General features: G+C 35.8%; 1 protein-coding gene across 1 annotated transcript in view; it reads right to left on the minus strand.

The window, feature by feature from the left end:
• Positions 1–26423, minus strand: part of SLC4A10 (solute carrier family 4 member 10) — a 200567-nt gene that overhangs the window by 6385 nt on the left and 167759 nt on the right. Inside the window, exons 19-24 of the mRNA XM_019636818.1 lie at positions 20253–20504; positions 18953–19021; positions 13319–13492; positions 12443–12565; positions 4044–4111; positions 1420–1536 (exon numbers count right to left, since the gene is read on the minus strand). Of these exons, the coding sequence (XP_019492363.1) occupies positions 1420–1536; positions 4044–4111; positions 12443–12565; positions 13319–13492; positions 18953–19021; positions 20253–20504 (803 nt within the window). The remainder of the gene's footprint in view (positions 1–1419; positions 1537–4043; positions 4112–12442; positions 12566–13318; positions 13493–18952; positions 19022–20252; positions 20505–26423) is intronic.

The following is a 26423-nucleotide window of genomic DNA, read 5'->3' on the forward strand; positions in this document are numbered from 1 at the left end:
CACATTCACGATTTATCTTGTTTATGCTGTATGGGATAAAGATGACACGGAAGCAGCATGCCATTTTGGGGTGACAAAAACCAGCAACAAGAGAGATTCTCTAAGTCTAACGTAGCTCCTTGTCCTAGCCCATGTTTCCAAACATTTCTCCTGAAGCCAGGTGAAGCTTTCAGGTTTGGAAGCATGACGGTGCATAAACGGAAGCTCCCAGCTCTGTAATCTCTCAATTCAAGGGATAACTGTTTTTCCGATAGAGAAATTTGATGCCATTACTAAGTATAGTTCTGTGAGATTTGTTGATTTGTATATGATGCATTTGTTTAAGTCACGTAGGGAAAAAGTCACTCGAGTTCCAAACCTTCTTAAAGAGCTGAGTAGTCATAGGAACACCATAAACACTCAGTCTGATCATGGATCTAAGCTCACCGCTCTCCCTGCCTTTTGCCTCCCCAAAACTCACACAGAGAACATAGGCTGACTAGGTTTCTAGAAGACACCATTTAACATAAGGAAATACAACCAAGGAATAGGTTTGAGGGAGAGGATCTTACCTTTGGGGAATCAGCTTCTAGAGTGATTAGGAAGGGGAGCTTATGACAAAAATGTGATATAAAAATTAAGTAGAAAAAGTTAATTTAAGGTCATGAAAATAAAGGAACTTAATCATTAAACACTGTCCCAAATCCCTCAATCGCTCTTTAATAAGAAGAGATATTAGCATAACATAGAGATTTTTCATGAGATCAGCTTTAAAAAGGCTGATAGTTTGAACTCTTATTTATAAATTCTGGAAAATCAGTTGGAAATCCTAGGATGACTCTTGATATTTAAGGACACATACTTCCTCCAGCATGCATTTAAAACTATCATCCACAACGATAGGAGTTGTTTGTAATGTTTTCATACAGAGAAGTAGAAATGGGTAGAGCTTTCTGGAGCTGAAAGTTTTGGGATAAGAAGGTTGGGAAGATGTTCAAGGGGTTGGAATAGGAGACTGGAAATATACTAAATGCAAAATCATCATTGCATATGCCATATTGGTTTAAAAAAGGAAAATGGGAGAGTGCAAATGAGGTCAGATATCTATGGGGATCTTGGGAAGTGGATGATGATAAGGGAATACAATAAAATCCCACTGCAAAAGAGTAGGCCAAAATGAATGTCCAAAAATGTCATGCACTGGGACTCATTTATAGCACCATTTATCCCCACTGTCATAGTTTTGGAGTGAGCATTTAATCTGAAAGGGAGATGAAAAACATAACAAATATGATCATTTCTACCCAGTTTTAAAAAGAATTTTCTGGAATATTTTAGATCGACATTCAATGAAAACTAATACTATTCTTTTGCTTGTGAATTCATGTCATAAAAAATGACTGGGATAAGTATAAAGACCCATTATTTTATAATTCAAACCTTTTAGAAGGAAAGCTTGACTCCTTATCTTTTGAGTTATCGGCAGTTATCAGAAGGTTCCTCCACAAGGCAGTCTTGGACATTTCATCAGAAATATTGATCACAGATGGATCATCTCTGGATAGGAGTTTACCCAAAATGAAATAATAATCATTCAATAAGTAACTGAAGTTATCTAGCGATAGAAACTAAATATAGGACAATCTCATGCCTCCATACAGTATTTTTGATAACTAAAAATTAAGAAGTATTGAATACTTTCCTTAATTATTAAAAAAAATCTATGAAAAAAAGATTCTAGTTTTATAGGAACTGGTTTTGCCTATGGTTTTCCAAATTCATGTCACATTACAGAGATTGGATTCTGCATGTTCATTGCCTTCTTCTAACATTCACAGCACAGCAGATAACTTCATAGGACCTCTTCATTTGTTAACTTTCTGTCTCTTCCTGCCTCTAGTCTACTTGAATATAAGGCTCATGAGGATAAGAATCCTTGACCTTTGGTCCACTGGTTCACTGCTGTTCCCCCAAGACCTAGACAGAGCCTGGGACTCAATAAATATCTGTTGAATAAGTGAAGGCAGCCTGTGTATTTGGCAGAAGACTTTCCAAATGGCTGGGGGAGCCTACAATATCAGCATCAGTAACTATGCTGGGTGCTTTTTTTACATTTTAAAATGGCACCAATTAGAGGAGAACTTTAGAATGCTCCAAAACATTCCCAGGGCAGGAAACATAACTAAATGGCAGCAGGGATGCATCACAGGCCAACTCAAGGAAAGGTTCATTGACTGAGAAAACAGCACTCTTCTTGCCACACATAGAAAGGATACTCTGCTGTGAAAAAAATTATGTTCTACAGAAATCCTAGGCGGACCTCACATGATCCTCATTGGTGGTTGTTCACAAGAGGGCAACAAACCCAGCTTTTAAGAGAAACACTAAGGTGTGGAGCAAAACCTTGTGTTTCGCAGGCCCCTCCCTTGCCCAACCTGGACATGTGTTCTTTAACTTTTCTGATTCATCCAGCCTCTGGGAACTCAAAGCCTGAGATGAAGAAACTCCCAAGAGAGTGTCATGTGGAATACAGGTTTTTAACAATGTTATGTGACTGTCTTGTGAGCAAAAGAGCTTAGAAAATGCTGTATTAAACAGTTAAACTTTTTAAAAATGCAGTACTAGTTAGTTTTTTGGGGTTTTTTTTAAGATTTTCTTGGGGAATTGGGGGAGGGGAACAGACAAGTTGCTATCCTTTTGTTCTTTAGTCTAGTTTTGGAGGACATCACTTCACTGGCCCATTATGGTGCCATCATTGCGCTTTTCCCAGGTGAGGCAGTTGCTGGCCAGCCATTGGATGGCCACTCACAGCAGCTCATGGCAGCTCATGAAAGTGCATGCCAGCTACCGACCAGCCCCACTGCAGCCTACACCGTAGCCGGCAACTCACGGCAGCCCAGCTCCAGGTCAAGCTGCTGTTCACCATCTTAGTTGTAGAGGGTGCAGCGTCACTGGCCCTCATGTGGGATCTGAACCAGGGTCCTGCTGCTCAGAGCTGGCATCCCAAGCCAACTAACCAACAAGCCACTTGGCCAGCCCACTAGTTAGATTTTTTTAATATGCCAGTGTTCTTTGTGACTTTTGAAACTGGAATACAGTATGGGATGTTTTCCAAACTTATTTAATCACACGATCCTTTTGAAAGGTACCACATGAGATTAGCTTTCCACAGAATGCACTGGGAAATATGCTGACTCAACTAAACAATCAACAGGATTTTAAAACTTAAATATTGCTTAAAAAAAAGATAAAACACCTTCTAAACTTGTGCTCACTCTTAAGTAGTACATAAATTATATTTTTTAAATCTAGGGAATATGATTTTACCATCAGAAACTGAAGATCCAGCAGATTCTCCCATTTTCTTTTAACACTATGACAAATTTCCTCCTCAGAGAAAAGTGTTCTCTGTTTATTTTGTTTTGTTTTGTTTTGTTTTGTTTTACTGGCATTGCCTTAAATTAGCCTTAAGAACTTTGAGACTATATACATAATTTTTGGCCAAATACTTTCAAAAGTTTTTTTATTATAAGTTATGAGTTTGCTTTCTTTTGCTATGCCTTTGTGCATAAACACAATTAGTGTATTTTAGAGTTACATAAATATTTCCTAAAATGACTGGTATAGCTGAATCTTTCAATTCAGGAAATAGATTAAGTCTTTGGGGGTGCCTTTTTTAAGGGGTAACCTCCCAGAGATGAAACATTTACCTGTGACCTATTTAGTGAATACCTGGCTCATTGATCCCAGAATTGAATCTGGATCTGTCTTCAGGTGCTATTTTCAGAAGATATGAAAGAGACCTTTTGTATCCATTATAAAATATGAGAAGAAAAGGCTTCAAACACAGCGCCCTATTCCCCTTCATTTTAAGCTACTTGGTCATAGTCACACAGCTATTAGTGCCAGAGCTTAGTACTGGGACAGGGTAATCTAATTCCTAGTTTCAGTTCTTTCTACTCTAACACAACTTTAGCAAACCTCCATGGGAATCCACACACTATGAAATTTTTAAGTAGAGCACATAACAATGCATTCCATTCCTCAAATTGTTTTTATCTTACCTGTAATGCCCTTCCAATGGGAGCTGTACTGTGCCCTCATCTTCCATAGCTAGCATGCTTTGTTCTTCCTGGAAAGACAAATGTAAAATATATCAAGTGAAGCCGATGAAGCTCCCTTTTACAGTGAAGAAGGAACACAGATTAATGTTTCACTATCTCATTAACCCAAGGACCTTCCACTTTGTTTGCATTTATTAATGCTAGCACAGGTCCTTTCAATAAAGCATCAGCTACCAAGAACATAAGTAATTAATGAGAGTCTCATATCACAAAGTAATTTAAATGCTAACAACAATCTCCTTCATGTCACTCAATGTAAAACGTGGTTAATTTCCAAGCAGGTTTTTTTTTTTTATTAATCTAAATTTTACAAGGACAAAAGTATGGGTAATGTAATCATTTTCATTGTTATAAAGCTGAAATTATATTCCCAGAATGTTCTATTAGAAAGGAATGAGGGATAGTATTTAGAGCACTGTTTCTCAAATACTAGTTTACATCGTTTGGAGGGCTTGTTAACAATACATATTGCGGGGCCCCACCTCCTGAGTCTCTGATTCGGTGGTTGTGAAGTAGGGCCCAAGAATTTACATTTCCAATAAGCTTCCAGGTGACACTGTTTATGCTGGTCTGAGGACCACACTTTGAGAACCACTGCTTTAGAGACTTGAGAGACTTAAAAAGAGACAGTAGAAGATATCCTCTGGTATGGACCAAAACACCGATGTGCTCGCCAGTTAGGGATGCATCTTAGGCTTTTGTTTTATGCGTCGGGTTTCTTCTTACAGAAATGCTTTATATATTTGTTTCTTCATATATAGCATTCTAAAACTATATCTTTGGGATGAAGCTAATCTTATGCTACCAAACTGAAATGTCCTGGTTTAGTTTTCAGTGTTGTTATCATCGACTTTTTTCCATGCACCAAAAATGAAATTTAGTTATCTATAGATTATAGCTCCTGTTTAATGCATTTCTTTTTAAATGGGTCCATTAGCGATGCTCGAGTTCAGAGAACTATTTGGGGCCATTTTAAAATGTTACAATTATTGGCTCCAACTCCAGAAATGGAATTTTAAGTTGTCTAGAGATGAAGAGGTAGGTGACTCCCTGACCAAATGGGAACTGAAGAGAGAAAAGAGGATGACCCTGGAGGCTCACTGCCTGCCCTCTTTCCGTAGCTTAGCAGTAGCTTGGCTGATCTTCACCAGCTTCCAGAAAGATACAACGTTTGGCTGATGTCATTAGTCCCGGCATGCAGGGCTGAAGACCTGGCACTCAACTTCCTTGCTGCCTCGTCTAAAAAGCCCTAGCCATATTTCTTGTTACTTAAAGAAACAGTGTTTTCTAGAGCCTCTTCAACTAATCTATGGATATACAATATAATGCAGGGGTCAGGTCTCATTTTTACTTTTGAAGTGCTCTCTTACACATCCAACCTGACGACCAAGGCAAGCTCCCCTCTGCTAGGACCTTGCCATGCTGTGTACAGAATATGTATGCCCAGCCTAAGCTGTGGAATAAAGGAGAAGCCAGGCAACTGCATGAGCTCTGCTGTTTCTTTGCTTATAAGCACCACCCCCTCCACCAAAACCCTATGTGTTACATTTATACTCTCTGGTACCAGTGACGTGTCTGTGACTCCTTTGCATTACAGAAATTAACTCTATTCTCCTTCTCTGTTGTTCTTTAAGGAAAAAAAGTTAAGACCCATCAGATGTATTTTATTACTTATGTATTATACCTATTCCCCTTGGCATTTGGCAATACTATTGGAACTAAGTTAAGGTGAATAGATGGTACCACTAGTTTGAAATTACACATGTAAGCATCTGAGCAGAGCAAATCTGTAGCGTAGAATGAGGCATGCCTTGCAAATGGGTTAGTCACTCTATATGGAACATAATATATACGTCATATTACCTTAAATACACATTACTGAGGCCATGAGCAGAGCATATGTATCCTTTCAAGTAGATATGGTTACATTTTTTATAGAAAAAGTTACCTTAATGAACAGGGAGGGACATAAAGAGGAAACATTCAGTGATCCCAACTCTATTTAAGGAAAATCAAGATACAACCAAAATCCTGTTCTTTCCTTGATAGTCCACTGAAAGGTCAGCTTGATATCTATATCTATATCTATACCTATATCTATATCTATATAGATATAGATATAGGTGTAGATATAGATATAGATATATAGATATCCATATAATTTACCTTGATGATTATAACTGATTCACAGTATTTCACCAATGTACATATCCCTCCCTTATATATAGATATATAGATATCCCATATATATATATATATATATATATATATATATATATATATATATATATATGAGAGAGAGAAAGATATCTTTTCTGACCTACTTGGAATAAAATGTCAGAAAGCCAAGTAGAAAGGTTTAATAAAGAGTAAAATTCAAAAAAGCTGAAGAGAACAGTGCCACCGATGCTTAGGTTACCTGGCAGCAGAAAACTACAGCTCAAGATCCAATCTCACAGCAGAAAGTTGGACCGATGCTTTGGGAACAATTTTTGTTTTTTTCCTCAGATGATTTTCCACTTTTCTCTCAAATTGCTTTCAATAATTATTTTGCACTCTGTGGCTGGTTAGCATGTGTGGGCTTTATACTAGTCATAATTCTATCCAAACAAAAACTCATCACCTCTAAAGATAGCATTTTCAAGCCATGCTTATCTGAAGAGAAGGGTGGCAGAGCAGCCGCTGCCTTTAGTGCCAGAAGGAAGCTGGGAGGCCCCAGAGCGGGATGGAGGGCCGGCAGCATCCCAGGCAGCACTCCGAGGAAGCCAAAAACTGACACTCGGGAGACGCAGTCAAATCGGGCGCTGGCCATCACGACAGTCACAGCCTAGTTCATCTCAATCATACAGGGAAAGAGAGCGAGGGCATAAGGCTAACTGAATCCCCATCAGTTTTTAAGTCAGAAGTACCTTAAAATGAGCTCCATTCAGCACTTCATTTATATAAGGTCCGTCCTTCAAAAATATGCTAAATTCTACAATATTCTGAACATTGAAATGATGATGATCAAAGTTGATCAAAGGACAGTTGAGGGGTTTCGCCAACTTGACTCAGGGATATTTATACTGTAATTTGAACACCATCTTTTGATAAAGGTAGTCAAAGCATTTTTCAGATACTAAAAAGCGGAAGACAATTAATGCTATATCCAGTACAAGGCAGGAAAATGAATGCTTAAAAATATCAACCTATTCAGAAGCACTCAGACATTTACTGAGCATGTAATATGAGCTAGATAAACAGTGAAGGAGAAGAATAACCCAGGAGCTATTCATGAATCCATTCAACTAATATGTATTAAGTATCATATATTGGGTTGTCGGGAAAGTCATGACGCATTTTTGCAATGAAAAACAGAAAAAAATACAGTCATGACTTTTCAGAGAACCCAATATATGACAGGTAGTCGGCCAGGTACTAGGGATACAGCGATAAAAAGAAAGATATAAACCCGCTCTCAAAAGATGAGAAGGATCACTGTAAAAAGCATGGGAGCAGAGAAAGTGATCTCTGAGCCAGTCTTATCTGATCAGTTTGGTAGTAGACAGGAAGAAACCCTAGGCAGGAGGAAAATATGTGGGCGAAGGATAAAAGGCAGCTATAAATAAAATGTGTTTGCATGACAATGAACTAGCCTGGCTGTAGCCAAAGGCCTGCTGAGTAGAACTGGAAAATAAAATTGGAGTTAAATTGTGGGGTGTTTTGATGAATACATTGTTATGCATAAAATTACATCATGAATTATATTGTGTAATAGCATAAAAAATACAATTCATATACCATGATACCTAACAAATGTTCTTCCCTCGTGAAACAGGAAGCATCTGTTACTGTTTCCATTTCTCAGGTAAAGTGTAGGAGTCCTCAAATAGCCCAAAGTTACAAACAGCAACAGCAGAGAGCCAATGTCCACAGAGATGCTTAGAGTATTGGAGAAAATATTCAGCAATTCTAGAATTCATAGAGCATAAGAAATGGAAGGGACTTCAGAAAACAAGCTTAACCCCTTTATTTTATCTAAGAAGAAAACAAGGCCAAAGAACATCAGAAGTGTCTACCATTCTCTTCCTCGATTACTAATAGACTAGGTAATGCTGCAAATATTACATGTAGTGTTTGTGTATATATATGCATATAATAGATTAAACTTGTATACACATATATACATATATAATACATATATAATACTTTGAAATACATATATAATACTTTGAAAATCATAAAGTGTTATATCTCTAAGAGGTATTTCTTAAAATTTCCAACAGGTAGAAGAGCCAATACATAAGAAATACAAAAGAAATATGGGGCGGAGGAGTAGTTCACACAGAATTTATATAAATGGATGGATATGGCGTATGTTTTTCATCAGAATATTTTATTCAGCATCTCCAAATGACTAATCTAAATTATTATAAACTACAAAAATTCTGATAAGAGTACTCTTGGATTTAGAAGAGTATATTCTAGTGATACATATTCTGTGGTTTTTAGGAAAGATATCATCTCAAATTTCAGCACACATCAGAATCACCTGGAGCTCTTGCTGACAGATTTTTGGCCCTATCCCCAGAGTTTTGAATAGAAGGTCTGGAGTAGGGCCCAAGAATCGGCATTTCTAACACAGTGCGGGTATTGGCTGATACTGCAGAGATTCTGGGACTACCCTTGGAAAGCCCACTGCTTGATGAAGAAGGCGCTTGCCTCACGCTCAGATACAATTAGAAATAACATTTGTCTGTGTCATAATTAGGCCATGCTTCCAAATCTACAACTGATCCTGATCTTTCTTAGCAGTAAGGCATGCTCTGTAATTTGTTTAATTGCACTTGTTTTTAGATTGCTTTTGCATCTTCTTGGCCTTGTTTGTGACCCTGCTTCATACAGATCACAAGTTCCACTTGCCCCCTTTTTGTTTTTCCCTACAACATATAAGTTAGAGTGAACCTCCCATAAACCAAGAAGTGTCAATATCATGATCACTGTCCAGAGTTGAATTTCCAGGATTTATGGAACATTAGCTGCCTTCTCCCCAACCCAGGAGCAAACATTCTGCTGGGGCTTTCTGCTTTTCACAGCAGTTCTTTTGTCAAATTTGTACAATGTCCTAGAGAATATTTAAGTAGGAAGGAAGGCATGTTGATACTCCGAGCACATTTGGACATCCAGGATTTGATTCTGCAGTCTTCCCTTTACACAGAGCAATGTGCAAAATGTCAGGGTTCCAATATTCATTTCTATCCTGATTATAATCCTTTCTTTCTAAAAACTGAAGCATATGCATATGCATATGCATGAAGTACATGAAAATTTGGAACAGAAGCTCTGCGACCTTGGACTGGCCTGTGTAGCTATTTATTCTGCTTAACTCATTATTGAATTTTAAGGTCAAACTAATGTTTTCTCAGTGCCGTTAAGACCAGAAGTGGGCTACTGATAGGAAAACCCTAGAGGATAAAAGTACAAGCTTGTAACTATCATCAAAAGGACAAGAGGTGAGCCTACTTTAAATGCAAGTCTCAGGGAGCTGAGACATCTCTGCTATTTATCATCTTCCTAGATCACAATCAGTTATTCAATTAATTAGAGCAATTGCAGAAATGCAACATTTCTGGAGAAGTTGTCCATTTACCACCTTGAAGCACAATCTCTGGAAAGACAGGGCCTTGGACACAGTAAGGTCACATTCTTCAGTGGAGTCCACAACCTCAAGAAGATGAAATTCCAAGATCCAGGTGTCCAAGCAGAAAATCAACCAGAATTTAAGTTGTAGCGTAATCCCTCTTAAATCTTCCTACTCTCTATGCTGATCATACCCTTTTAATACTAATTCCAAGTTAAAAAGTGAACATCTTTAAACTTGCTTTTCTCTCTCCAGGTGTTACGTGGAGAATTAACTTTTTCTGCATTGGTCAGACTGTATTTCAATGTTCAATTATGGACTATTTCTTCACTGTATTATTGATTCTCTTGTTTCTTTCCTTTTACTGAGGATCACATGAAAGTATCATCATATGAATCTATTTTGAGATTTTAAAAGTCTGTAAACCTGACTGATTAATGGATTGCAAGGCATTTCCCCCACTTTTTCTCAGACGCAGATCTGAAGGATACTGCTGTAAATTTGCCTCAACAGATCTTTAATCTATTTTTGTATCCTTTTGGAAAACATGAGTTCTAGGAAATTTAGTACTACTTAATTCCTTCTAAAATCTTTATCTTCATAATCACAAAACAGTAAACACCCATTGGAGTACTGTGGGTCTATAATGTACGAAGGTGAGAAGCTCATTAAGTAGGGTCTCTGCCTATCTGAGATTAATAACTTCCAAAATGGACAGCTGGCACTTATGCATGTAAGTACTATACATATGCAGCTGTGTGAGTGGTTCTGGGCAGTGGAAACAGCAGGTTCTAATACATTTATTATTCCTATCAAATTTGTTCTCTTCTACTTCACCGACATATAAAAGGAGAATCTAATTTTCTAATGATAGAAGGGAAAATATTAAACATAATTTGTTATATATGTATACATATCATTTTTCATTTTACAAAGTTCTAGAAGGGTAAGAAGGTTCCATAGTATGGGTGTGGCCTAAGAAGAATGTTGTGGAAGGGATGATTAGATGGCTGGGGCTGTTGCCAGGGTTTTCCCATAGAGTGGTGAAGACATTTGACAGGAAATCAAAGCGGAAAAATAAAGCAAAATTACATTTGTAAGTTACTGCTTTAGCATACTTAATAGTATCCTCATTATTAGAAAGACTGAGGGAGGCTCATGGCCAAGGAGTTATGAATTCAAAATTGTTTTCTTTGGAATTTAAATCTTCTTGGAAATTGTTTTCAACCTGAATAATTTTAATTACCTCAAGGATGGGTAATTTGACTTTAGAATTTCTATATTCTGGTGTCCATCGTGTTTACATTTAATTTATACCAAATTATGTCATAATTTTCTTGAATAGTATCTGAGGATGAGAGCAAAGCTTTACCTAAAGAAGCCCAAAAGAGAAATAGAGGCTATCAAAATACCCTGGTTAAAGCATTATTTAAGAGAAACTCCCCTACTTAAAAATATACCACAAGGAAATCATAATTTTATAATATGATATTTTAATGGTGTATAAATATTACTAGAAGTATGAGTGTAAGTATGCTTCCTACAATATTTGGGAAAATTAAAATATTCATACGGTATTAAGATACATCGTTGTAATCAATTTCTAAATATGGGGGATTCATTGTCAGTGACAGGACACTATGAAAAAGTGAAGAAATGCCAGATAGTCACATAGGAGACAGCCATATTTGTAGAAACATCTAAGCATAAATCTCATTAGACTTTGTATCCTAATCAAACCTCACCTAATGACTGAATAAAACCTAACCATTGAAATGTTTGCAGATTCCCCAAAGCAGAAAGGAATATATCCATGGTTTGAGAAAATGCACTGTAGATAAGAATTTGAATACAATTACCGACCACCTTGTAGAAGAAGGAAAAGTAGAAAAAATAATGCACAATTCTCATCAAATATTTTCTTTCATCTTCATTTCTATTCACATGGAAATTTTGTTTCTGTTTTATAATTTATGGGCTCAATCATTCTGCTAAATCATGTACTGGTCACTTTTTTCATTTCTACTCTTTGTAGTTTTTAAATACTTTTTAAAATATTATGATTACTAACCTTCAAAATAGACACACACTTACACATGAACTTTAAATACATCATAAAACTTAAATTGTTTTAGTATATGAAACAGAAAGGATAAATCAGTAATCCGGGAAAGTAATTAAGTCCCAAGTTTCTCAGACAATATTTACTCAATCGTAAATCACTTTGAAAGCAAATAAGATCAACATGTTCCTCTTAAGCATTTCATCTATGTCAAGAATAGCTAACTTTATCTTTTGATTAGAATTTGTTAATTAAAACTTTGTCCCCTAGAAAAATACCAACAATGATAATGTCTTCTTTTGCTTCTCACATATTCCACCAAAAAGCAATCATTGCATGACCATAATTTGGAAATAATTAGGCGTCGGTAAGTTTCTGTCATCCACAGGGAAAGAATCAGAAAAATAAACTGTACAATTCAGGGGATAATGACAAAGTTATTTGCATATTTCACTAGGGTTTGATTTCCTCGTATGACATATGCTCTCTTTCTCTCTGTTCACATTCCAACTTTATGATTTTAAACATTAATCTTTCAAACATGTCCACCTGGTTGTTAGCAATCATTAACTATCTAAAGATAAACATAATAATTTAGTTTTGCAAAAAGCTTTCATGTGCAAGTGCTCTCTTTATATTTACTTTGCTCTTACTTACTTCTTTTTCAGCATCTTCCAGTTTCTTTTTCTTACTCTCAGGCATTAAATCATCCAACCAGCTGAGTTCCCGTTTGGTAAACAAGAAGTCCATCAACTTTCTTACAAATACCAGAGCTAACACCTGAAGTAAATAATAAAATAATGGAAAACATGGAAGGCATGAAATGAGATATATAGATTTGTTTTTCAGTAGAAACAAGTCAATTTCAATTAGGGCTGAGATTAAAGTGAAATTTGAAGAAATATATATATATAAATTGTCTGTACATTTGCTTCCTACCTTTCTCTTTCTTACTACATCCTCAGAATAATGGCCGTGATGTTACTCATTATAGGAGTCATTTAAATAAGCTATTTTAAAAATGTATAAAATATATTTGACAGTTTTCTTAAATACGTGTAGTTAATAGTTGACATTATTTTAAATAAACATTAAACCATTCTCATCTATGTTGATAATATTTTAAATTATTTATAGTCAATCAAATTTAGTATATTTTTTGAAATATTTGAAACTTGTCTGAAATACTTAATGAAACCTAGCTTTAAAAATCCCCCTAACTTTTCAGATTTCCTGGCATATCTTTACAGTTAAATTTTGAAAGTTTACATTTTTCCACCCAACTTCAATTAATTCAAACTTTTTCTTATAAACAATTAATTAAACCAAAATTCAGAATGACAGAGACAAAGTAATATGAATCACCAAAATTCATATATAATCTCAAACCCAATCATAGACACTAGTTTTAGTGGTTGAAGTCGATACCAGGGTTTCCAATAATTGTTGAAAATGACTCTATTGTTTCAATTTCAGTTCATGGGTTTCCAATAAGAGCAGACAATCACAGGAACAGAAAAAGAGGTTCCATACCATCATGGGAAAGACAATAGCAGCTCTTGAAACCTTTATTATCCACAGAAGGCCAAGGCAACTCATCTGAATAACTGTGAAGAGGTGGACTTTTCGAAGTGGTACATGCCTTAGATATATAAAATCTGGTTGATGTTTTGCAGGCATCCAGAAGAGCTTTATTCTATCAAATAACTAAAAGATAAACAGACTAAATTGCTTTTCACAGACAACGATACAAGAGGGACAAGTGAACATTTAACGTGGTCCCAATATATGGTACATTTGAATCACACTTAAGTTGACATCTGAGTGTCTGGAACCATAGGATTGTTATGTGCACACTGAGATACTACGGTTTCAGTTTTATAATATTTCATGTTTTCTTCAATATGGACATGGGTTCTAATTTAGAAACATTTAAAAATATTAAAGCCAATGCTAAATGTTGCTACCTGGGAGAGTATAGCCTTGAGAGACCAAACATCACATTATCCTCTTTTACGTTGTCACATCACACTCTGCTCCTTTATTTGCCCCTTAAGCACCAGGGCTTCCTGGACTCCCACTCTCTGTTCTCTTCTGTCCTGAGATAGTTCATCCGTACTCATGGCTTCAACTTTCACATACTTATTAAAGACTCCCAGACCTAGATCTCTACTTCAGCTCTATCTCCTGAGCTTCAGCACACATCCAGCTGCTGAGTAGGATGGTTTGACCTTATTTTGCCTCTGCTGTTTTAGCCTTGCTGCTTTCATTCCTAACAGTTTTGGAGTTGTTTTTACAAATATAAATATCTTAGCCACAAAGATGCAATCTACGTGAATTATTGTTAATAAAGTATTTACAGAGCAAATTTTGTAAATTTCTTGACCAATTTCCAATACTGCACTGTCAAAACATTTATATATTTTTCAGTTGTATTTTACAAAAATTATTTTCATCTGGATCAATGGTATTTCTGCTTAAATTTTACCATAAAGACAGTACAACTATTTTTGGACTATATAATATTATTGTTATAGTTTTGACTTTGAGGTTATTTTTATCTACTAAAGCTAATTTTCTCAATTTGAATTTTATAGATTAAATTCTTATGGGAACCTTAAATCTTTAATCATATTTTACTTGCTAACAAATTGTATTGCATGTCAGTTTTATGTATATCATTTTGTTTAATATTTCTCAGGCCGAATTTTGCAGTTTTGAATGTTTCCAACAAGAAGTGATTATTTAGAACATGGCTTCATCACTGTCAGTTTTTTTATGCCATTTCTACAGTAATATTTATTATGCATTTTCAAAAGAATAAAATAATATTTGATTTTATTTCTTAGCTAACTCATAAGCAAACTGAAAACAATTCTCATCAAATATTCCAAAATTATTCTAATATGCCAAGAGGCAAGTGTCCATGGAGTCAAGTGTTAGGGTCAAAATATCCTGTTTTACCGAAATCTGCTTGTATGTATATTAAGAATCCTAAACTCAATATAAACCCATCTTTCCTTCTGTCTTAAGACATAGCATGATCTACCCTCAATCATCTAAACCAGAATCATATGTAGGTTAGCTCATCTGCTGTTCATTTATTTATTCATATTCATTAATACTTTCCAAACACATTTATTGAAAACCTATGTAGAGGACTAAGTGATAAATTTTTTCCTGGCTCACCCCTCTCCACTCTGTCCACAAATATTTCATTAGGTCTTTTTATTTCTATATCCTAAATATCTCTTATAATTACATGTCATTAAACAAACAAATAAAACTTGGTGGATGGTGAAGGTGGGAATATGGAAGAAATAAAGTCAAATCTTCTGGCTTATAACTCAATGTTTCAGTTTCTACAGAACTCACTTTTCCCAGCCACCATTTCTCCATTTGCTAAGCTATGTTATTGCATAAGTGTACTTCAGTGTGTGGGTGCTTCAATTGTTATTGTTTAAATGGCACATTTGCTTTACTTTGGACTCCTGAAGTGTTGGAATGAATATAGATGTGGTTATATATCTGAGTACAAAAACAGCATTCGTGAGAACAGTGTGATCTGTTTTTTCTGCCATGTTGCACAGTGAGAAGCCTAGATAATAAGTTTCTTAATGTTGCCAAGCAATCAGGTAAAATATAGGTTCCTATAACCTATAGGGTAACTAATTAACATGCTCCTTGAACTGTTGGTATTCAGCACATGTTTATCACTACTTAAGTAATGATAATAATGATAAATATATTCTGAGTTTTGCCTTTGGCTTCAATCTTGTCCTAAAATCAATTTCCAACTTCTGCACTGAACTAACCACAAAATTCCAAATAGGGATTTCAACTCCCTGAGCTTGGGGCTCACTTAAATTTTCACTAACCCTGTTTCTCAGTGTGAAACCGTGCTCGCTGTTTCATGTGTGCTATTTAAAACTCATTATGCTTTTCACATGAGCCTTTGATTATGTTTTCCTCAATTTTCATTTGAAAGATTCACACCCCAAATAATTCCAAAACTTCACATTCTTGTTTAGTTCTAAACCTTCTGAGTATAAAATCATGTGAGTGGAATTAGGAGGAAAAAAAATTTGTTGAAACCTATCAAACTGATTTTACTTTGTTTCTTAAACTTCTGCTGCTGTATTTATGTAAGCCTGGGGCCTAATAATAAATGCTTTTCACTTACAGATGCAATTAGTACTCATGGAACTTTTGCCAAAGGCAAAAAAAAACAAATAAACAAAACCTCTTCAATACTCTTTCCTATCTGCCTTACCAAACCAATTCTTTCAAAACACACTTTTTATACATGAAATTATAAACGAGCAAATTAAAACTAATTTGAGTAAAATTAAATGCATAACACTTCTTAACTACCTTCGTCTCCCAAGTTAATTTTACCCAGTGTCAGGATGAAGAAAGTCATCCTATCTACTTTGGATGTTGAATGATCTTACAGTGACTTCATATTAAAGTTTTGTCTTAGTTCAAATATCCAGCACTATCCTAAGGCCTAAGTGGTTTTCCTTCTCCTGAAGTCAGAAGGCGGCTAGTTGTTCACTCAGGAGAAGAGTTCCTTTGCTGACTGCCCCTTGGTGTCAAGAGGTTGGCTAAGCTACTCCATGGTATTGCTGCCTCGGCACCCATTTTGTTTAGCCTAGCAGCCTCCAGTGACCTTAAGCTACACTAGCCTCCGTGCACTCACATTCCCTAGATAGAAGCCCACAGAGTCACAAGTAAATGTAAGTTCCTGAGATGACTTCCCCAACAGACCTTGTGATCAACGGTCTCCCCTGCCTTCCCCTTATGCAACTTAGGTAAGACTCCCGTGGAACTTACCAAAACCCTGCTCTCTTGGTTTGAGCTGACCAATCTGGCCGTGGCCCAGGAACCCCAAAGCACTCCACCCACAGACCCTAACAACAGCCTGCACTCCAGGTCCTTTCTTCCTTTCTCTGTCTTCACTTTGCCTAAACCTCCCTGTGCGGCCCAAGGCCAGGTACTTCCTCCAGGACCCGTGAGTAATAAACTTCTCTATTTTAATTTCTCTCATGGTCTGTTGTTGAACCGCAGCTCACCATCCCACACCCTGTGTTCCATTTAACAAGTGGTAATTTGACAAATGCATAACATTCCGTCAGGTGACTTTTCTTTTATGTCTTTGAATAGCAATGTGTCAGGCTGTGTCATAGAAAAAGTGCCAATTTATATTTTCCTTTTAGTCAAAAAAAAAAAAACTGTACACTAAATAACTCCCAAAATTAGTCTCTTTGAAGAAAATTTAAGTATGTTTGATAAAGAATGTTAAGTTAGAAAACAAGATTATTCAAAGGCAAATTTAAGTTGAAATTTGTATTAATTTCCTAGTGCTACCATAACAAATTTCCACAACTTGGTGACTTAAAACAACACAAACGTATTCTCCCACAGTTGTAGAAGCCAAAATCAAGGTGCTGGCCAGGCCGTGCTCCCTCTGAAGGCTGCAGGGAAGAAATCGTCCTTGTCTCTGCAGCTTCTGGTGGTCCTTGATATCCCTTGGTTTATGGCAGCAAAACTCCAATCTCTGCCTCCATCTTCACGTGGCCTTCTAACCTGTGTCTCTCCGTGCCCTCTCTCTTCTTATAAATACGCCAGTCATTAGATTCAGAGTTTACCCTAAATCCAGGATGAGCTCATCTTGACATTCATAACTAACATTATCTGTATAGATTCTATTTCCAAATAAGGTCACATTCTGCAATTCCAGGTGGACATGAATTTGGGGAGGACACTACTCAACCCACTCCAGGAACATAAGCAGGAACAATTTGCCAACAGCCTCTGTAAAGATTTAGCATACACTTGGGGTGGTTTTAAAACGTGTCCACAGATTCTGTGGTACTTTTCTCTTCAAGAGATGGAGTCTAATTTCCTTCCCCTCATGTGCAAGCCAGACATAGTGATTCACTTCCAACAAAGAGTAAAAAGTGGCAGTAACCACGAGTGGCTTTGGAGACTAAGTCAAAAGGCACAGCGACTTTCTCTCTGTCTCTCATTGCTCACTCTGATGGAAAGTAACTTCCATGTTACTTTCTAAGTGTTCTTTTTAAGTTAAGTTCTAAGTTACTTTTTAAGTGTTCCATGGGGACACGTGACATATGGAAAGGCCCATGGGGCAAAAAACGGAGACCTCCCACCAACAGCCAGATAGAGGCTGCTGCCTCATTCCCACAGCTGTGTGGTGAGCCACCTTGGACATGGCCCTCCAGCCCTATTCAGACCTTCAAGTGACTGCAGCCCTTGTCTGTAGCCCCATGGCATCACCTGATACATCCTGAGCCAGAACCACCCGGCTAATCTGTTCTCAAATTCATGACCCACAGAGATGGTGAGATGATAAATGTTTGTTGTTTTAAGTCACTAAGTTTTACAGTGATTTGTTAAGCAGCAATAGAAAAGTAACCCAACTGTATTTATTTTACCAATACTTTCTTAAGCAATTACTAAGGTTTCCCTTAAACTTTGAAAATGCTTTACCCTATACCTTTATTGTTACTTTAACGATCTCAACAAATTGTTTTCATTTCCCCACCTTCCTTTTTAATCCGACCCACACTCACAGCTTTATAAACCTGTGGTAAGTACATCTTGTTTTCCTACTTCTTCACTTTGCATTATGCCATAAACATTTTTACCAAGTTACTTTTAGTGTTACCATAATTATCACTTTTCAGTGAATGTGCCATTGACTTTAATTATGTCTTGATGTTAGATAATTGGATTGTTTCCAATCTTTTGAAAGTATGTGTGACAATGAACAACTTCATGCATAAAGTTTTTTCCTATTCTCATGGAGATGCATAACCATGATTACAGTATCAATGATTAAAAGTATTTGTATATATTCTGAAACATACTATGATTCATTTTCTAAAAGGGCTATAAATCTAAACCTCTTCATTTTAATATACTTATGGTAAAAAAAAAAACAGTACCCTAAGATTATGAACTTTATAAGCTGAAGAGGATCTTCTTTAACTTTTATAAATCTGATCAGTTTGAAAACATTTAATTGTGGTCTAAAACCTGCTCCTTAGATGATGTCATTTTCTTAACTATCACATGACTTAGCATCAATAGAACTTAAGATAAGTCATCCTGGATGTGCCTGTGTTGCTATAAGTAATTTACCTGAATTCCCTTTAGAGATGAAGCACCCATATAAAGAAACACTCCATACAGCACTGGCATGGGAATAAACTGTAAAAGAACATTTGGAGAAAAGGCACACAAGTTATTTTCAAGTGTAATGTGGCCCTAATATTTTGCACTTACCAAAGGAAAACACAGAAAAATAAATATTTTAGAAGCAGTATAGGGCAGAGCTGGTAGAGATGGTTCAAATCCCAGCTTTAGCACTTTTTAGCTGTGTAACCTTAGGTAAATTATCTAAACTCTCTGTGCCTTAGTTTCCCAATATCTAAAAAGGGATGATAATAATAGGATCGTTATGAATATTTAACAGGTCAAAACCTATAAAAACACATGACACATAATAAACAATAAATATTAGCTACTATTATGCTATGTTAGAGAAATTTCAATTTTGTTTTACAATGGTAAAATATTTGGATTAAAGGTGAAGAATGGAGCTAATATTTACATATTGTTCCTACATTATACGAGGTATTTGTGAACATGTGGATTGTTCAACTTTTCTCTTTTTATTGGAATACCTCAGCATCAACCTATTTCTATAATTATTTATATAACATAGAAATTAATTCTTGCAAATATACTTGTGAAATAATTAAACACAAGTAAACTTATAAATGATTAATCAATTAGAATTTTCAAATTATAAGCAGCTAAAATGAGTTATAATTTAAAATACAAATAACACACCATGGAAATATCTGCCAAAATCACATGAAAAAATAATGACTCTTTAAAAAAATGCTCTTCAAAATGGATTCATTATTTTAAATATAAAAAAATAAGTATACAAAATGATGCTGCCCATGTAATAATTTTATGGAACATTTAAAATATAAAACTGCATATGTGGCTATGACCACGACACTGCTTATTTCTGTACCTCTGTCTTATACTTGGTAATATTAATTGCAAATATATCTGTCCACTGATAAGAAAATAAAAGCTTTATTTTGTGTAGGTCTGCAGTGAAATCAGGTCAGTCAGAAATGGGTGACTCTTGCCTACAACTTGATCACCATTTCAAAATTACAGTAATAATTTACACATCAAATTTTACTTTGCTAGACTAAATTTGTATCTATTTAAGGATTCTAAAAGATAGCGTGTAATTTCCCGTGTTAAGAAGTTATATAAATGTAGTAAAGAAAGTTATCACTTTCATCATATGCCACACAATATTTGCAAATTGATGGCTTAGAATCAAATGAAACTTCTTAAACAATAATAAATATACTCTGCCTTCTCTCAAATTCATCAAAGCAGATTTCATTACCTTCAGAATACTGGTCATAAACACTGATGAACCCATAAGAACAAAAATCATAAGCCCTGTAACCCTTTGCTCCCGAATGCCAAGAAATTTAGGTTGTTCTCCAGGAGCTGAACATTCGGATTCCAGCTTTAGGCTGTTGACATGAGTGATGGAGAGAACGGTGGCAGCCACAAACCACGGCAGGCCCATGATGGAGCACACACCAAGCATGACAGCCACCATTAATAGATCCAGATGGTATCCACAACCTTTCTGTTAAAAAAAAAAGAAATGAGGATTCTCATAGGATCTGAATTTAGTATAGAGACAAATAACAACAACTACCGTGGAACAGAAAGAAGATGCTATCTTTAGTCTTATACAACTGATTCTATAATGCAAAATACTTTAAAGATAAAAAGGTAACAGTCTCAAAATATATAATCCACTTAAAGAAAATTCCTATTGCAATTATTATTATAGTGTCTTCTACGTACTTTAATAGGCTTAATGTATTTCTAGTTTAATGTTACATTAGTTTCCATTCTATTTCTATGGGATAAGTAGAGTCATTATTAAATACAGCCACTTCCATAGTTTCCTTACATGGTTAAGTTAACTCACAATTAATATTATTCACAATTCATTCAGTATTAATTCATACCAAAACATTATTGAGGGCCAACTGCATACCTGGAATCAGGCTAAGAAAACAAAGTAAGGATTGTGTCAACAACAGAGCTAAGAATGACCTGATTGTGACTAGAAACCACTTCCGGGCAACACCCACGAAGCCCTTCATATCAGCTCTCCTAACGATAAATTCTTCTTAAACACTCAGTTTCCAATTTCCTTTTTTTTTTCTCTCAATGGGTGACGTTTATGGGGAAAAATAATATCATGGAACCTAATCTTTCTTTACAAAAAGAAAAAAATACATATATACCTCCATCCCTGACCTCCAGGTGTTACAAACTTAAGTGTTTTTGGGGGGGCCAGACAGGAAATATAAAAGAGGAAAAATGGGTGCAAAGGGCATGTGGAGATGTTGGGAACTGGAGAATGCTCTCTGGGAGCGGGTGGTTAGGTCAGGTCTCTCCAAAGACAGAGACGGAAAATGGGGAAGAGCAGCACTACCCTCCCCCTCGTCTCCCTTAGGATCTGACAGGGCAAAGCATCAGAAATAGCAAAGGGCTCAGCCTAGTTTACTTTCCAACTCCCAATGTAGCCTTCATTAGAGGTAGTATAATAAAGTGGTTAAGGGTTTAGATTCTGGAGACAAGTGGCCTGGGATCAAATTCTAGCCCAACCAATGACCTTGGATGAATCATTTAACCTCTTGTACCTCCGTTTTCCTGTCTGAAAAATGGTAACAATGGTAACAGGAGCCACCACACTGGGTAGTTGTGAGAAATAAATTATTGAATTTTGCAAATCATTTCAAACAATAATCGGTGTACAGTGCACACCCAATAAATGGTAGTGGCTACTATATTCTAACAGTTAAACAATACATTTCTCTTTGGTCCTCATCTGTTTCAAGGCTCCTCAATAAAGTATGTTTCTTAAGGGCAGGTAACATATAATTTCTCAGTCTTTCCCATGTTTTTAGCACAATCATTGGTACATGACAAGCAATCAATAAGCTACAGACTAACTTTTTTAAAAGGAAATATGCACCACTAAAACATCGTTTGGAATCAAATTTAATAAGTATTAATTTTAAAATAAATATAGCTGTTAAATTTGTTATGATCATGAACAGAAATTACCAATTTCCAGACGAATAATTTTGGCTTTTTTTATAGGCAGTTTTACCAAAGTGTAAGCAGTTTGTAGTTATTATGAAAGCTCACAGAGCCTGGAGTGAAACATAGTGAGTATTTGTTGCATATTTGTCATGGTAGTGTTTTCTTTCTGCTATTTTGTTTTATTAAGAAAAACACCCTTAAAGTCAATTGTACTTCCTTGCCTTTCTGCTTATCCTTGCCAAATTATAAAAATGCAGGAGACGACGCACAGTGAGGAGAAAATGGGAGGTGCCACATAATGACCTTTTCCTCATGCATGGTAACCAATTCAGTGGTACCTTCCCTCGGAGCAGCTTAGCTGGAGCAATGCCCCAGTTCACCAACACACCTAATCGCAGTTTCCCTCATGAATGCGACTACGTTAGAAACTTTTCTTTGCAAGTAACGCAGCAAAGGTTTTCATTACTGAGCTAGAGAGTGGGAAGAGAAACACCCCAGTGTCCATACAACCAAAGAGGCACAGAAAGAAAAAGCTTCACCAGGGCCATGCTATGTTCCCCTGGGCCTTTTGCAGAACATTTTTGGAAGATGTAGTTGCATAGACTAGAACTCAAATTTGGGTCCCTTTAAAGGACAACATCTTAAGCAGTTAAAGGACTGTTTTGACTTAGGGGCTCTGGAGTGAGAGGATAGAGAACAGTGAAAGACCTAACTTCTCAAGCCCCTGCCTATGAGGGAGTACAGGGTGAATGGTTCCCCCTGGAGTTTTGCAAAGCTGTAGTCTGCTGAGAGAGAAAGGAGAGGTGCTAGCAGCCCAGAGATAAACATCAGAGGAGGGCGGAGTTCGAGGGGACCTAGAGAGTCGGCCTGGTGCTTTCAGCATACCCTGGATTTTCCCCTGGGCCCACGTTCACTAGCGCTTAATAATATGAGGAAGTTCTTCACGATAGCAATTTCCTATAACTCTTATTTAGTGTTTTAAAAATATGGTACAAATGTAAACAATGAGATTGCAGGAAGCAGACAAAACAATGCTTTCAGAGGAAATAATTTCCTTTTTTAAATTTAGAAAGCTAGCGTTGCAAAGTACAAGTACATAATAAAACAAATATACAATTTCTTTCTGATCATGTTGCACAACAATGGAAGCATCTTAATGTAATGTGAATCAAAGAAATAAAGCAGTTCTGGCACTTCCACTAATTAATCATCATCCTTCTCCTTGCCTTTCATTTTAAATGCCTTTAAAAACTCGGTCTTTGTAACCAATTTATTAGCTGATAGGCATGCCAGCCAAAGGGAAGTATCCCTTTGTCAGACAGAGAACTCTGAACCTTCTAACATATTTCTGTAGAATTTTGTCTGAAATAAAGACAGAACCAGAGCTTTTATTCTCACATTCATCCATGAATCACGGGAAATGGACATATGGGAGGAAAAGGGAGCATAGCAACAGGTGATGCTACACCAGACCCCACTAAAACCAACATGCAGCAAGACAAGAGGCCAGCCAAGAGGACCATCTGATACCCAGATGCCACTGCTGAAAAAATTCATTTCAAAGCTTGGCAGCAATTTCCTGCATCTGTCAAGTTAACCACATAAAAGACTATAGATTGACATGAAGAACCAGGCTGACAAAGAGGGCAAAAAAGAACATATCAAATGCCATAATCATCAAGAGAATATGGTGCCAAATGAATGTTGCAAATGCATTCATTTACTCAAGTGATCTGGGATTGTATTGCTGTTTATTAAAAATGATGTCAAAAGAAGCTTGAACTGTCTACAGAAACATGTAGAAAAGCCCACAGTTGTATCTGAACAGAAACTTTCTTTACTGTAAAATAATCTCTCTCTTTCTTTCCAGTTTTAGAGAATACTTGTTTTACAAAAGCAAGTATTTTTAATGCTTTTCAAAAGGATTCACTTAACCTATGTCTATCCTACCTTTCTTGGGAAGAAACAAACAAGCAAAAAATGGTAGAGTATGGATTTATACCCCTATATAATATACAGAGGGTACCTAAAAATGTATATATATTTTAAGACAACATCTCTTAAATTAAAATGTGTATACATTTTTTTTAGTACCGTTGATGATAATTTGCATTCTCAAATGTTTACATTTGCAGCTTTTATATTTTTTTTATTAAAGTATAGTTGACATACAATACTGTATTAGTTTCAGGTGTACGACATAGTGATTTGACATTGATTAACTTATGATGTGATCACCATGATCGGCCCAAAGGGGCAGTGAGCTTTTTTTTTTGCTAATTTTGAGTTTCTTCACTCTGAGGAAGGAGTAAGTCACTTAGCCAGTGGGTTGGGCCTAGCTTCTGTAGCTCAACACAGCTTTCCTGTGTATGCAGTAACACTCACAAGATGATAAAATCCATTTTTAGTGGCATGAAGAATTAAAGGAAAACCAGCTACTAGTTGTGGTAATGGAAATAGAGGAAAAAGTGAAAAGACCTAAAATATAAGTCTAGGAGAGAGAGAGAATGAAATGCTGAATTCCAAGGTGATTTAGATATATGATGTAGATTTAGGTACATGACGTGGAGTCTACCTGATGCTTGATATAGAAACTACAAAACATGGTTCCTTAAACTATTTCTGAGAATCCTCCAACCAAGGCAAAAATGGGTTTTCAAATGAGCAAAAAAAATTAGTAAAAGTTGAAAATGTGGTTAACTTGTGGTCTGCAGATATACTCAAGAAACACGTCTTTTTGTTACAATGTGGTTCAAGCCCAAGCCAGGAGATTGCAAACATTTCAGGAAAGCAACAGGCAGAGAGAACAGCTATGAAACAAACCGTTACTCTGGGTAAAGAATGTTCTAAGGTTATTTTTTGTTATTGTTAACAGGAAAATCATCAGCAGAAGCAGACCACACTTATACCAAAGCTTACAGAAGACAAGGGTTATAACAACCCCCCATCAAAAAAGGAAGTGTTCAATATAGATAAAATATGTCTTCACTGGAAGGAACCTGTTTTGCAAATAACCATATCCAAGGAGAAAGATAAGGTGTTTAGTCTCAGAGTGGCCAAGAACAGACCAGCTCTCCCGCCTGGGGCAATATAGCAGAATTTATGAGTAAGTCAGATTTGCTCTATTGTTTATTGCATATAGGCTGTTCAGGGGCAAAACTATGAATCTTTTGATTCCATGGTCATTTATTTGTACAATAAAAAAACAATGTACAAATGATATAATATAGTTTATTAATAGAGCCTCAAGTTTATTCCAGTGTCAAAAATATTAAATGCTTGTTTTAGATTTAATTCTATAAATGCAAGTACTTGAAAGACCATGTAAAGAATGCTTTATTATATTTTAGTTCTTCTACATGATATGTAAAGGAGGAAATACAGAATATTTGTTGATTTGGAGTTTGGGAAAGGCTGTGAATGCCAAGGGCCTACGATATGCTCACGAAGAGCAAGGAGCAAGTGCTGTGTGATTTAGGTGTACAGATTGGGAAGGACCAAGGATACAGAATGACCAATAAGATGCCGTCCCCCTCAGCAAATCTTCACTTACTTCCACATTTTGTTTTAATATGATTCTTTTAATACTTAGAAAAAATACTGCCTCCATCAGTTTAGCTGAAAGCCTTTATAAAGCATAATTTTTCAGTGAAATCTGTGAGATTTCTGCCTAATTACAAAGACTTAAAAAAAAAATCTTCCTTCGAAAGGGAAACAATTATACAGCTTACTGTCTTCCTAAAACAGGAGTCTTTCAGTTCATTTTTAAATATGGGTCATACAATGAAATATATATACAGCCATTTATAATGATAATGGAAATTTATATTATTGACATAGGGTGATTACCATGATAATGCTCTTATGTGAAAAATTGAAAGCAACATATGTAATATGAAAATGTATATTTGGGTATACATCAAACTATTAATCCTATTCCTAGGTAATAAAATTATAGTGTTTTTCACTTTTTTCTTTTAACTTTTTATGTTAGCTGATTTTTTAAAACAAAAATCATGTATTATTTTTAATAAGAAAAATAAAGATGTTTTCAGTTTTAAAAAATAAATTGGTGTCTAGGAAAAAAATGTTTTTCTATTTCTTAGAGAATAGCAGACTAACAACATAAAGTACTTATATTTGCTTTATAGATTTATTTAATCAACTATGTAATTTCAATAATTAAGTTGTGGTGGTATTTGCTTTTGTAGAAGGCTGATATTTTAAAAGCATATAATATTTTTAAATGGTTGATACTAAATAAATAGACTATTAAACTTGGAAATCTGAATTCCTTGTTTTGTGGGCTGTAAATGATTCAAAGTTTCCAATACTGAATTGTGTAAATTGGAGCCAGCTTATAGGCTTATGAGAGCCATTTAATTTTCAAAAAATTTTCCTGCCAATTGATGTCACACTGGTAGCTTGAAGTGGGCCATGA

The sequence above is a fragment of the Hipposideros armiger genome, unplaced genomic scaffold (genome assembly GCF_001890085.2).
Source record: "Hipposideros armiger isolate ML-2016 unplaced genomic scaffold, ASM189008v1 scaffold_30, whole genome shotgun sequence".
Taxonomy (NCBI): domain Eukaryota; kingdom Metazoa; phylum Chordata; class Mammalia; order Chiroptera; family Hipposideridae; genus Hipposideros; species Hipposideros armiger.